Source organism: Pygocentrus nattereri, chromosome 12, assembly GCF_015220715.1.
Source record: "Pygocentrus nattereri isolate fPygNat1 chromosome 12, fPygNat1.pri, whole genome shotgun sequence".
NCBI classification, from domain to species: domain Eukaryota; kingdom Metazoa; phylum Chordata; class Actinopteri; order Characiformes; family Serrasalmidae; genus Pygocentrus; species Pygocentrus nattereri.
Window position 1 is genome coordinate 27682165 of NC_051222.1, and position 14308 is coordinate 27696472.

A 14308-nucleotide genomic window follows, 5' to 3' on the forward strand; every position below is an offset into this window, starting at 1 on the left:
ATTTTGCTGACACTTATCTTTGATGTTTTTTGTATTTGTTTAAGGTGCTGAGAGGAAAAGATGTGAACATTAAGCTTTTTGGGTACTCTTTAGCCGGAAACATGGATTTAGATGGTAATCAGTATCCAGACCTGGCTATTGGATCTCTGTCCGACACTGTAGCCGTGTTCAGGTGAGATCTGAAAAGGTGTATGAGTCAAACATTTAAGATACATGAACCACAACACTACATGACATAGAGGAACTTTTTCTTACTCTTTTGGTTTACCTCCTGGTCTTACACATCAGACATGAAGCATGCCCCTAGAACTGACTGTGCCCAATGGCAAAGTATGGATTTATTCTACTGGGTAAATTATGATGACATACGTTTACATTTCACTTATCCAGGGAGGCTTTTGTCTAATCAGCTGTTTAAAAAGCCTATAAACTAATAGCAATACAGTTGAAGTTGGCCTCCTGATTTTCAGCCTGTAATTGAAATTTCCTGTTCCACCTTAAATGCTACAGTAGTTAGCTTTTGGCGCCTGGAGAATAAGAAGTTAACTTCGTCTTTGTCAAGATTCATTTTCTTGATTCATTGTGTAAAGTTGGCCATTCAAACAGTTCAGCCCAGTGTACGCATCCAAATTACATACCTGTCCAGGAGAAATGTTGCTAATTCGGCATCTTTATCCCCTTCGCATGTAATAATTTGCAATGTTGGGAGTTGACTGGACCATGAGTACAATGTTTCGTTCCACCTCATGTACCACATGTGATGTGAATGACAATAAAGCCCTATCTTATCTAATTGTCATTGCAAAGCGCCTCCAATTTCCATTCTAGTTTTAGTAGTTTTGCTGATTTCACCACTAAAATAGATGTTTAGAAGCACATGGTCTAGAACGGTTGAGTATTTAATGTTGATTCATGAGATTCCTTTCTTTGCTTCTTTTGGAGGAATAATTTGCGAGGAGAAGTCACAAATCCCAATAAAATGCAATATATCATTTTACAATATCAACATCACAAATCTTTAAATATCACAGTAGGGCTTGAGTAATGTTGTCATAATACTGTGTGGTGGGATCTAGTTGCCATGGTTCTAGACACAATAATTTTTTAGAGAACTCTTAAGCTGTCACTGTCTGTGGAGGGCAAAACAAAATATGTAGAGGGCCATTTTCACAGGGCGGGACCGACATGCATAAATTAAGCCCGACGGGTTGTGAAAACACAGAAGGGGTGTAACTGGATTGTCTTCTCAGGACACCATTATTCCACTATGCCACTGTATTAATGTTTCAAATGTCTTTAGCCTTATTTTAACCCTGTTCTCCTAACTTTTCCACATATTTCAGGGCCAGGCCTGTTATCAACATAGAAAAGTCTGTAACCATGACACCAAAGGAGTTAGACCTTACTAAGAAGAACTGCGGTGACAGCATATGGTGAGTAAGGCCTATTTAGCTCTACACTGCATTGTTCATATGTGTTTGTACATATTTCTAAATGACAGGAATGTGTTTTTTCTAGTCTTCAGGTACAGGCCTGTTTCAAATTTACATCCAACTCCAAAGATTACAGTCCCATTGTCAGTGAGTACATCAGCTGCTTTTGTTCTGATGCGCTTGCACTCAAAAACTGAAAATGAAGTTGTTTGACTGAAAATAACTGCTTTTGCAATGTTATGTTGTGGTAAGAAAGTCTAACGGATTTAATTGAATGGAAGTGGCTAAATTAAAATTAGGTTCATACAGTTATTTGTTTTTCTAAAGTGGTTCTAAATGGTTCTAAACAAACTTTGTTTTGTTTGTTGTTTCTTCAATTTACTCCTTTCTCTCACTTAGGAATGAAATACTCCATCCAGGTTGAGTCTAAAAGGAAGTCACTGGGTCTTCCCTCTCGAGTCATTTTCAACCCACCCTCCCCGACAGATTCAGATTATGAAAGCACAGGAGTGCTGGAGCTCCGAAAGCCCAACGAGCGACAGTGCATTACAAAAAACCTCAAACTGCAGGTACGGCTCCTCCAGCACTGACCACTGATCAATTTAACCCCGCAGTTGAAGTGCTAGGTAAACTGATTAAATGAAAACAATGTGTTAAAAATGTGACATGACATTTAGCAGTGCATCTCCTTTAGATAACTATTAGAAAATCCCATAATTTACACTGTTATTGGTCAATGACAATAATAGAGAATATAACATAAATATTGTTTCTGATGGTTTGGCAAGCCGATTAAAAATTAAGCCATCTATAAGTTGTCTTGTTTTCCAAACATGCGACAATGATCGTCTTTCACATGTCACGTCAGGATCATTTATCACTGACGATTATTATCCTACTCTTAGAGTCTGAATGTGGCCAGCAACTCCTTCTTCTAGTGTCCCGTGACCTCATTCCCCCATCTCCTGTTTCTTAGACAAAGGACATAAAATACAAAAATATAACAGCTTGTACAGATCTGTGCTTGTTTGTAGATCGAGAATCAGTTTCTTTGTCAATAATGTTTTTTTTTTATTTTTTTTATAAGCTTTCCATTGTAAAGGGAATCTAAGTCATATAAGGCCAGATGTCTAATGTAGAGAAGACAGGTTGAATGCAGCTATATGTAGCTTATATTTACTAGCTGTATAATGAATTAATGCCCTAATGGTGGACCTTTTTTTTCAAACTCAAGTGACCCTGAAGTACCCCATTTTAATATTTCTCTGCTTTAACCCACCTCAGTAGCTTATTATTACTTTCTTGAGCTACAATTAAGATAAACACCAAACTGTGCTGTGCAGTGGACTTTTAGGGTTATAGATAGACGATGTTGTACTAAAGCAAGAACTGGTACATTAACCATGTTCTCTGTAAGTCAGAGCTGCCCCCCCCCCCCTTTACCAATTCATGACTGACTGTTTACAGTATGCTGCCATCTGGTGGCCATACAAAAAAAGAAGAATTTTTGAAAACACATTATGATATATTCTGTTTGTGTTTTGAAATACATTAACAACATGTAACAATGCACTTCATTTTTATAGGTGCCTGGAATTACAGTGCAAATTCCACTAGGGTTATATAGAATTACATTCAGCGAGAAAACTGGCATTTCTCTGTTGAATAACGATGCTTTTCTCAATCCTCTGTTAAGGATAATTTAAAGGATAAGTTGAGAGGCATTCCCATAGAGGTGTCAGTGGAGATGCAGAACCAAGGAGGACGCAGGAAGAGGCAAAGCTCCCTCGGCGAACTCCCCCCCGTGCTTGGCTCCAGTCAGCCAACTGCCAGTGAGGTAACCACCCATGACCAATCAGAAAACCTCTCTTTCATTAGTTTTCTTGTTTTGGTAGTAATAGTCCTCCAAAGGCATGTCATCATTTTGTAATTCATAAGTAGCATTTAGACAAGCTGTGGTCGAAGCTGTGGGGAAAAATGAGCTGTGTTCTAAAACAAATAACTCTAATTGGTAAGCCAAAGTGGTCAAAAGCTTATATAACATTTTTCTTTTATATGGTTCTGCATTCACTGAATTACAAGGTCATTAAGGAGTCGAAATATGAATATTGCTACATGCGAGCTAAGACTGCTGCGCACTGACAGTAGTCTAATTTGAGTGGCTGGTATTTTTATTTACAGTCCTATGCAAATGTTTGTGCACTCCTGGAAAAATTACGTGTTTTTGTTGATTTTCTAAGTGAAAATCAGTAAAGAAAATACGTCCTCTACACACTTTGTGCACATTTTAATACACAGTTACTGTTTGTTGGCTAAAAATATGGCCTGTGCAAAAGTTATTGCACATTTAATAGGTTAGGTTTTATTTTTTTCCTAAAACGTTATCTGTATGATGTGTTAACTTTTAAAACAAGTCATTTGCCCAGGGCTGTTCAAACTTCTGCATATGACCATAATAGTGTTGAAGCTGAATAGAAGCCTTACTTCTGTGCAATGTCAATTCAGTGTTCAAGAGGAGACCGCATGTAGCAATACTTGTATTTTGACTCAATGACGTTGAAATTCAAAGTATCCAGTTTCTTTCAGGGAACAAATGTTTTCATGACAAAGTGTATCAGCTTTGGGCCTATTTAGAAAAATGGCTTATACCAGAAATGTATTATTTGAGCACATCACCGACGACAAACTGGCGCATGACCTCAGAGGTCCTCAGAGGCAAGAAGATGATGGCCTTACAAAACAGTTGAATTGTTATTTAATCAAAGTTTTTTTTTTATCTACTGCTGCAGGTCAGTTTTCTGAAGGAAGGATGTGGCAGTGATAACGTGTGTGACAGTAACCTGATGATGGAGTACAAGTTCTGCTCTCGAGAGCCCGGCGACATCTTTAAACCTCTACCAATGTGAGTTCAGCGAGAGAGGGCAATTACGGCTTTATGTCTTCTCTCACCTTGCTTCATTTCAGCTTACATCATCAGGCGTGATAGAGGCAGCAATTTAGATAATACTGCTACTCAGACTGACTTAGCAGTAGTGCAAATATAGCACATAAAGCCAAGACATGTTTACATGTTGTTAAGTCTCAAATAGACTTGCTTATATGGTTTCTGACACTGCATGACATACGGTTAGCAGTAAGAATGGACAATAGTACGTTGCATAGCTTTAAACAGTAGGACTATCCATCTTGAAGCCTGAAATTTGTCTGTACGTTTATCCATGTTTATAGAACATGTCATACTGTGTCAGAAACCATGTAAGCAAGTCTGTTGGAGATTACAGAACAGCTTAACATGGTTTGATTCAAATATAAAATGATTTAACGTCATTTGTTTGCACAGTGCTAATGTAGTGACTAATGTTAGCTGATTGGCCTCGTAGCTCTAGTGAAGTAATAAAGATTCAAACTTCTCGCTTGGCTGTTCGGCTACATCTGTGGAAAACTGAATGTTCAGGAGTTTCATGCCACCTTATCTCTTTCTCTGTTGTTCTCTTAGTCAAAACGGAGTTCCACTCATTTCACTCACTGGCCAGAAGGAAATCGCCCTGGAGGTCAAAGTGAGAAATAAGGATGGAGATGATGCGTATGAGACGGTTCTGACCGGATCTTTCCCTAGATCCCTCTCGTACTCTGCCATCCGCAGCAAGGACCCTGTGAGTCCTCAACTTAAGTTCATTGTAGGGGTGGGCGCTGTTGTAATATTGTGTCTAGCAAGTTAGAACAGACAAAATGTACCAGCCAAACAGTATTGCCTTGTTTAAAAAAAGGCTATCAAATTCTGAGTACAGTCAGAGAACTTGGAGAGAGAAGAAATTATCACTCTGTAATGTCTTCTGGGTATCTCAAACCCTAGAGGGCGCTTCTGAGCAAGTGCAAAATGAATGGGTTATTATAGAACCTTTGAGCAAAGTCATAGATTATGAATGCTTAAACATTTTCAATGTTAACAAAATCATTTTAGCATAGCTGTTTTTAAGTGCTAAATATTTTTAAGTGCTTTTTAACTCAAGTTCTAGAAGTTTTAAACAGCGCCTCATCTACGTTCACAACATCTGTGAGCACAAACAGTCAAGAAGCTGCTCTGCTCGCCGCCAACCTATTTGCTGTAGGAAACATACTGATGAGTTTTCTTTGCTTCTTTAGTGAAATATGTCCTTCTGCTTTTTAGTGAAATATGTCTCTTAACTTTTTGTTTTCAGCCACTGAGCTCCGTTTACTCCCCTCTATTGAGGACTCGCCTGCAGGCGCTTTCTGGCTGTGTCCAGTTATTTTTTTTTTATAATGGGTGAAATAGGAAGTGGCCAGGCTCTTCAAAAACTGGCTTTGGTACAGTCCAGTTTTTGCAAAAAGTAATTTGTTGAAGAAAGGAAGAATCAAGCAATGAATTGATATAAAAATTATACAATTAATTACGTACGTTACGATCATGTCATAATGGGCTGGTAGCCAGTCATTTACTTGGTAGTATGCAGTGCATACACTGGTTGTTGTTGTTGTTTACAGGCTCTCTGTAATTGTTTGGGCTATTAATTGGTAACATAGATAATTGTAAAGTATTCAATGCATGCCTCACAACAGTTGAATTCTGTATTATTAAAGTGTGTTCTGAATAACTCTGAACATTGCAAAAAACTGGAGGGTAAAAATTGCTTATAAATCAGACGTTTCTGCATTAAATAGTTGTATGTAGTGATGTTCATTATTATATAATAAATCGTTCATGAAAAGGCCGCTGTATGCAATGGTAGGGTGACTGGACATTCTTATCCACTTTCAGCAGTCCTCTGCCGCTTGGTAACAATAACATACTCTAAAGAACTACATCTCTTGGCAGAATAGTTATCTGCTTATTATTAACCAAACGTCTTTACTGAATTTTTGTGTATCTTTCATATTTTGTTTATTGTATGTATCGTCATATTTTATGTTGTCTGCCGTTTCTTAAAAGTAATAAGGCCCTCGGGGCCGCACATTTCAGTGATTTTATCACAATTAAGGCAGTTTTTACTCTTTCACATCATGCCTGAATCACAGGATGATAAAATCAGTAACGCACATCCTCTTGTGCTTTATTGTTTGAAATTGCTGTTCTCGGAAGAAAACCTTGTATCTCCAAAATGGTAACTTTACAGGAGAAGGAAACACCTACTTCACTTTTAATGTAAGTCAGTGGAACCAGACTCTCCCCTCCGAAGTCATTTTGGGTAATTTCTTTTAGTCCATTCATCATGAAATGTACGTACAATGTAAAGGTCGACAGGTATTATCTAATTACCGTATTTTCCGGATTATACGTCGCTCCGGAGTATAAGTCGCACCAGCCAAAAAAATGCACAGTAAAGAAAAAAAACATATATACGTCGCACCGGAGTATAAGTCGCATTTTTGGGGGGTGGATTTAATAAAATCCAAGTTAACGTAACATGAACAGTTATTCAGATAACAATGACAAACTATAACAAAGAACATGCTAACAAGTTTATCAAACCATTTTTATCAAAGTTTATATCACTCCAAATCATCAAATCCATTGAACTCATCCTCAGTGTCACTTATGAACAACTCCGCTAACTCTGGAGGTGGACGAAGCGCCGCTTCCTCTTCTTCGTCGCTTTTGTCAGACTCGTCGTCAGTTACATTTGCAATTATTCCAGCCTTTCTGAATCCCAGCAGGATGCTTTCGGTTTTCACGGAAGCCCATGCTTTGCTGATCCATTCAATGACTTCCGAGAACGTAGCGTGGCGCATTCTCCCGGTTGCCGTGAAGTCCGTATTTTCCGGACTATAAGTCGCTCCGGAGTATAAGTCGCACCCCTGGCCAAACTATGAAAAAAAGTGCGATTTATAATCCGGAAAATACGGTATGTCAAAAACTGAAAAACGTCAAAAATTGAGATACAAGGTTTTCTTGTGACAGCAGCGATGTAGTGTTTCTATACTTTGTTTGCAGTTATCATATGTATTATCTGTCTGCACTGTTTTCTACTGCTGTTCTATGTTAAATGAAGCACTATGTCTTGAGAAACTAACATGTCGTCATGTTGGCCTCCCCTAGTTACTCCTATGCAGGAATACACCCTTTTTGTCCTCTGTAAACATTTGATTGAATGTCTTTCTGTGTGTACAGAGCAAACCGATCATCTGTGTGGCCAATCAGAATGGTTCTAAAGCTGACTGTGAGCTGGGGAATCCGTTCAAGAGAGACTCAGAGGTAAGTCAAGAAGACTGAAAGAAACGAAAATGTTTTTGCAGTTTTGCAGTGGTCACTGTGCAGACATGTCCTGACACTCTGTTCCTAATACTACAGGTAACGTTCTACATCATTTTGGGCACTGGTGGGATTTCATTAGATGTGACCGAAGTGGAAGTTACGCTTCAACTCAAAACGTGAGCGCTTGGTGTCCATGTTTTATTTTAGCACACATTTAATGGAAATCCACATTTACTAGCTTTTTTTGAAAGGGGCCAATACATAACGGCTTTAAAGGAGAGTATCAGAACGCGTTGGTTCTGAGAGATAAAAAGAGGCTGGAAAATGGTCATAAATGAATACAGTTTTTGACACATATAGTTGTATGATAAGGTTTGGGCACACCTAGTCAAATTAACTGTGAAAATGAATTAGTTACTGTTTATTTGGTGAATTTAACATGTTGGAAAAATATAAAATATGAAATGTGGCCTGTGCAACAGTAATGGTACATTTTATAAGCTTGTTTTCCTCCAATATGTCTTTGAGTTGTGCAAAAAAAAAGTGTTCTCAGTAGAGAATTGTTTAGTTTATGTTTCCTTAGAGCATCAGTAACACTTGACAGTGTGCAGTAACTTTGTGCAACTGTGTGTGTGTGTCTGTGTGTGTGTGTGTGTGTGTGTGTGTCTGTGTGTGTGTGTGTGTGTGTGTGTCTGTGTGTGTGTGTGTGTGTCTGTGTGTGTGTGTGTGTGTGTGTGTCTATGCTGCAGGACGAGTAATCAGAAAGCACTGACTATTACAAAAAAGGCTGAAGTTCAAATTGAGCTGCTGTTGTCCCTCTCGGGGTGAGTTACTTGTGTCTTGCATGCCTCAGAAATATTCCTGGATATTACATCATCTCACTGCTTGTAATAGACTGTAAGAGTAGACACTTATCAATGGTAGACGAAGTAGTAAGCAGTTAATAATTTGAACTGCTATTGAATTTGAAGGAAAAGCTGGGTGTCAGAAAGTTAGGCCTGTCAAAATTACTGAACAATGTGAGATGATTACCGTCACATGAGCTGACTGCAGCGATTTTTCACAGTGCTTTGAATGTACAGTCATGTTGTGCAAACCGACAAAATGTGAAGTGGGTGTGTTTGGTTTAGACAAATAAACGTAAGTAAAAGAAAGCAGTAAATGCATTCCTGTAGACGTCATGAGGGTTTATGAGAAGAAAGAAGGTTCTAACTTGGTGCTTTAATGTTTAGAGGGCGGTGTTGAGCGATTTTTGTTAGCTATGTAGCTAATTCTCATGTTTTTAGCACGTATGCTAGAGAGTTTTTTTTTGCTTATATTTTCTCTCTGGTAATGAACATGTAGCTCTGCTCAACTCCACACATAATTCTGTGTAACTGTAGACATTTGTGTGAGTGTATTGAGTCGACAGTACAACCAGTCCTAGCTACTGTGTCAGTAAAGATAGCTAACAAGTAAGGTGGCTACTCAGGCAGTTTGGCCTCTTTAGGCTTGTATTCTAATAGTTGTAAACAGTGAACAAGAAAAGACAAAATCATTAATAAAAATGATTTAAATGACAATCAGTATCTAAAATGTCATGACTGTGACAGCCCTAGCTACAGGCTACCCTCTAGTCTGGCAGGTCATGTGATCACTGGCCCATTTTTGCTGTTTTTAATAAAAATGTACTTAATGAATAAAATGCTGACTGTGGATCTGTTTTCTCACCTCATCCTCAGGGTGGCGAAGCCGTCTCAGCTGGAATTCACTGGTGAGGTCAGAGGAGAGAGTGCCATGGAAACAGAGTCTGATGTGGGCAGCCAGATTGACTACGAGTTTAGGGTGATTACTAATATTATTATGTCCACACAGTTGTATATTTCTTAATATTGTGAGGAAATTAAAGGGGGGGGGGGCTCCCCCCTTCTTTCAAAATGTCTGGTTAGTGGTTAAAATGTAATTCAAAGTCAATCGGGTTGGAGTGATCTAGAGAAACTAGAGGGTCATAATTGTTCACAGTAGTGATGATTGTAGTAGTGAGCCATTGATTTGTCATGGACTCCTGACACAGTGTAAACACAGGCTAAATAAATACTAAATAAATAAAAAAGTAAAAAGAAAAACCGCATAGTTTTGGCCTTCTTGGGTCACATCCTTTATATATGAAAAAATAGACGGTGTTAAGACAATATTATTAACGATACAGGGTTGTTTGTGTTTGGACATGCTACATTGCCCCTAGGTGTGAGTGTGTGGGTGATTGTCTGTGTCTGTCTGTCTGTCTGCCCTGTGATGGACTGGCGACCTGTCCAGGGTGTATCCTGCCTTCCGCCCGAAGACTGCTGGGATAGGCTCCAGCACCCCCCGCGACCCTGATGGAGAAGCGGTTTAGAAAATGGATGGATGGATGGATGGATGGAGGGTTGTTTGTGTTGACCTCTGAATGTTTGATGATATGTTTACCCACTGCACTCTAGTAAACTGCTTTTCAGCAAAACCTTGTTCAGTAACTGACTCTGGTTCTTTTTGTAAAGATTATAAACCTGGGCAAGCCTCTGAAGTCGTTTGGCACGGCATCTCTGAATATCGAGTGGCCCAGGAACACAGTCTCGGATAAATGGCTCCTGTATCTTATGAAGATCACCACTACAGGTGTGGAGAGGATCGGCTGTAGCAGACCGAACGAAGTCAACTTCCTGAAGCTCACTGAGGTATGCAAACATTCAACAGACACACAGATTTCAAATTTATTCTGAGCCTTTTTATTTAAAAAAGCAATGTGTTTTACGTCAAATACCTGAAAGTTAGCATTTGTCGTAATTCTGATTATTAAAACAAATGATTGAACATTCCAGTCTGTCGCTACCAAAACAGTCATGATCCTACCAGCACTACTGTTCCAACTGTTGAGCCAGTGCATGACTAGCAAACACAGCTTTGAATAGTTGGACCCATAAAATCAGAAAATTTTTATTAAAACACAAAAACATTTACAAAAGTGCAGAAAACATGTACATACAGATATTTGGACACATTTACCTCAAAGCAATGGGATTTAGCTGCTCACCGTGTGGCCATGAGGGACAGGGATGCAGTCTTACTCCCTGCTCTTAAATACAGGGACGTGGCTGGAATAAGATTCCACCAGTGGACTGAAACTCTTTGTTTTGGTAGTGAGTTTGAATTTTGAAGTTTTTTTATTATTTAAAAAATAAATTTAATCAAAATTTTCCGACTTTAAGTCAAGATGTTTCTGTTTTTGTTTTTTAAACTCTGAAAAATAAATGCAAAAATAAAGGTGAAAGTTTGTGACAGACGCCTCCCAACAGAAAGCACCTTATAAATGATGATTTTGTATATATTTAACTTTGTTTGTATATATTTAACTTAAATAATAATAGCTTTGGTTTAAATAGATCATAACATGATCCTTGTAAATATCAACGGTCTGATTTTTTTTTTCTTTTTTTACTTATTTGAAATGAAGTATTACACTTTACAGACTAAGAGAATGCAAGAGATGCAGATTATTGACAAGACATTTATCATGTGCTGCTGTAACTCAGTACTCTTTGCCTTATTCTTATGTCAGGAGAAATCACCACTAAGAGCCAAACGTGAAGTCGGGGGAGATAAAAGCTCAGAGGAACCCAAATTCTCCCTTTTTAAAGACCAGAGGAAATTCAAAGTCTTGGTAAAACCTTTCAAAAAATTATTTATTATTTTCAAGTAATACTAGTAAAAGATACAATTCATGGTTTATCACAGGATCAGATGTCATTTGCCTTCATAACAGTAATAAAACCACACTTAAGTTCTGCTACTCTGTGGTAAAAGAGTGTCATAGCTCACTTTACTTGGACCAGTTTGTTGTGTTTTCTTCTCAAAAAAACTGTTATTTATGAATATTTTGATTTTTTTCTCTTTTATTGTGGTTCCTTTGTTTTTAAAAAGTTGTTTATCATGTTGTTTGTAGTCGTGCGACAGTGGAGCAAAGTGTGTGCAGTTTAAGTGTCCTCTTCAGGGACTGGACAGTAACGCTGTTATTTCACTAAAGGCCCGAATCTGGAATGGCACCTTCCTGGAGGTGGGTCTGAGTTTTCAGTGATCGTTTCATTTCATTGAGCTTGAGTTAAAAAAGTCTACAAAAGTTACAAATAGAATTGTGCTTTGTATGACTTTTTTCATTTGTTGTAAGATACTGTATTGCGATTACACCTGAAGGGAGAGAGCAGTTAAGTGTATTATGTGCAAAAAACGTAAAACGTATAAAACATGTGATTGTTCCTTACAGGAGTTCTCCGACCAGAATTACGTTGACATCATCACAAAAGCGCGGCTCAGGCTGGACTCTGCACTTAAAAACATTGTGCTGAAAAACGAAGATGCACAGGTGAGCTGGTGTCGGGATTGGGAGGTATACGTGTAGAAAAGTGAATGATGTGATGATGTTCTGTGATACAGATTTGACCAAATCATGGACACTGACTCAAACAGCTTCAGTAATAATAATAAAAAAAAACATTATAAATGTATAAATTATATATTAATTATCTATAATACACATTATAAACATTTGTAAACTCAACAGAAAGTGTTACACACCATTTTAGCTGTAAAACAACCATGAACCAATAAACGGGATCACTTGAGACAGGATAGGAACAGTACACGACCACATGACACTGATCAATGTGACCACGTGACCACGTGTGGATGTAATTACATGTAACACAAACAGTGTGAATGTGATTACGTGAAACGTGGCATGTGAATTTGGTCACATGTGAAGTGCAAATAATATGATCATGAGAAAATGTGAATAACACGATCAGTCATGACGACATGGATTATGTGTGATTACATATGGCATGAATATTGCATAACGTAATCACGTGTGACTAAATAAAAGGTGATCATGTGAAAAGTGTAAATTAATGAAACGATTTGGGAAAATTACAAAGTCCAAAAACAGGAAAACTTGTGAAAATAAAAAGGGATGTATTAATAATGAAATACTCCTAGTTGGAGTGGCTTTTATAATATATGCATCAATGTATTTCCCCCTTTAATTAACTGTGTTCTGTTGCTGGTATGTGTGCGCACGTGTTTGTTAGGTGCGAGTGACTGTGTTTCCAGGACGCAAGGCAGCTCAGTATGGAGGCTTACCGTGGTGGATCATCCTGGTGGCTATATTACTGGGGCTGCTCCTGCTGGGATTGCTCATCTTCCTGCTCTGGAAGGTAAAAGAAATCAATCTTCAAACACAACAGTGATCCATCTCAGTCTTATCAGCTACCATTCTATCATGACTGCCCTGTTTATGCAAAAAAATTAACCATCACAAATGTAATATGCAAGAAAACCAAACAACTCTACTTCTTCTAGTGTGGTTTCTTCGGCAAAAACGACAAAGACTCCAAAAACGAACCCGAGAAAGAGCGACTGACTTCCAATGCATAGAGAAAGAGTGAGACACAAAGAAAACGAAAGCTGGGTAATAGCCGTTATGGTGCTCAGAGCTAGCATGGGGGAGTAGGTTTAGCCTTGGCTAACTCTCTTACAGCCTGGGACGTCACGCTGTGTTGCATTGCCTAGATCTGAGGGGAAATATGGTGGCAGCTTCCAGTGCACAGTGATGAGCTATTATGCTATTAAGATACGCAAACTGTTCATGTATGGTGTCGCTGCAGGGGTTTAAACGGTTTACATACATGAATATGTAATACTTGCTTATATAAGGCTTTCAGGTATGAGTACATAACTATGTGATCATAAACCAATCAGCTTGATTGGGGGAAATTGCATCTTTTTTTGGCTAGCTTGGACTTTTAAAGGCTTTCTGAGCATGCTACACTTTTTAGTCTTTCTCTGGGGCTGTAGGTTTCTGCCTCGCTGCTCATCCCACTTTTGCTTGGTCAAGCATGCTGTACACATGTTGCTGTGCTGTTCCTACATCTTCAGTTTGTATTGGTCTTGTACAGTGTTTCCGAGTCCAGTCCTGGGGGTTTCCCAAATTATCCAAATTTATTACATAGTACTAAGAATGTTTGGTACTAAGGATGCACCAATACAGAATTTATGGGTCAATATTTGAACCATTGATTAATAACTAGTGCTGCATTTACATTATAACAGTAGACAACAGCAAAAATGATGGCTGTGCTTTAAAGGAAAATTCTGGCAGTATAACATTACACTTAGAGTTCCCATTTCCCAGCATTTGCCATTGACCGCAGATAGGGAGTCCAGGTGAACCTAGTATTATACAGCAAAATATTAAAAGTGTACACAGCGTCCTCGTGACTTTTTCCACCTTAAATAAACAATCGAGACTGCCGAACTCTCCTATGATAATCATCCGGATTAGGCTTGTTTTTTGAGGAAATAGTTTCCGATGGCACCTTTTAAAGACATTAATTTAATGATTATTTTAAGTTTAGTGTAGTGAGCGTTAATGTTTAAACTGTAAAAATGTTTAATGGATACATTTATTATAGCCATGATGACGAGGCTAATTCAGACGCTACGATTGATCTACCTACCCAGCAAACACACAACGTTGTCATAACATTGTCTGCTTTCTTACAACATTGCTACAACATTGTCAAAAGGTGGTGCCGTTTACGTTGTTGGAACAAGGTTCATTGTCACAACCTCATTATTCAGTAGCATTGCCCTA

The 14308-nt window shown here is 38.4% G+C and overlaps 1 protein-coding gene across 4 annotated transcripts in view; it reads left to right on the top strand.

Annotated features, from left to right (window-relative positions):
* Positions 1 to 14308, top strand: part of itga6b (integrin, alpha 6b) — a 48230-nt gene that overhangs the window by 30818 nt on the left and 3104 nt on the right. For 2 of the 4 annotated variants that reach the window (XM_017721790.2, XM_017721794.2), the window contains 16 exons: positions 45 to 172; positions 1344 to 1433; positions 1519 to 1580; positions 1833 to 2002; positions 3130 to 3270; positions 4223 to 4335; positions 4930 to 5086; positions 7561 to 7644; positions 7741 to 7820; positions 8394 to 8468; positions 9366 to 9468; positions 10161 to 10337; positions 11219 to 11320; positions 11603 to 11713; positions 11921 to 12019; positions 12744 to 12869. In XM_017721790.2, the coding sequence (XP_017577279.2) occupies positions 45 to 172; positions 1344 to 1433; positions 1519 to 1580; positions 1833 to 2002; positions 3130 to 3270; positions 4223 to 4335; positions 4930 to 5086; positions 7561 to 7644; positions 7741 to 7820; positions 8394 to 8468; positions 9366 to 9468; positions 10161 to 10337; positions 11219 to 11320; positions 11603 to 11713; positions 11921 to 12019; positions 12744 to 12869 (1818 nt within the window). Of the gene's footprint in view, positions 1 to 44; positions 173 to 1343; positions 1434 to 1518; positions 1581 to 1832; positions 2003 to 3129; positions 3271 to 4222; positions 4336 to 4929; positions 5087 to 7560; positions 7645 to 7740; positions 7821 to 8393; positions 8469 to 9365; positions 9469 to 10160; positions 10338 to 11218; positions 11321 to 11602; positions 11714 to 11920; positions 12020 to 12743; positions 12870 to 13014; positions 13124 to 14308 lie in introns of all 4 variants that reach the window. The other 2 variants (XM_017721793.2, XM_017721792.2) reach the window with 2 other exon arrangements.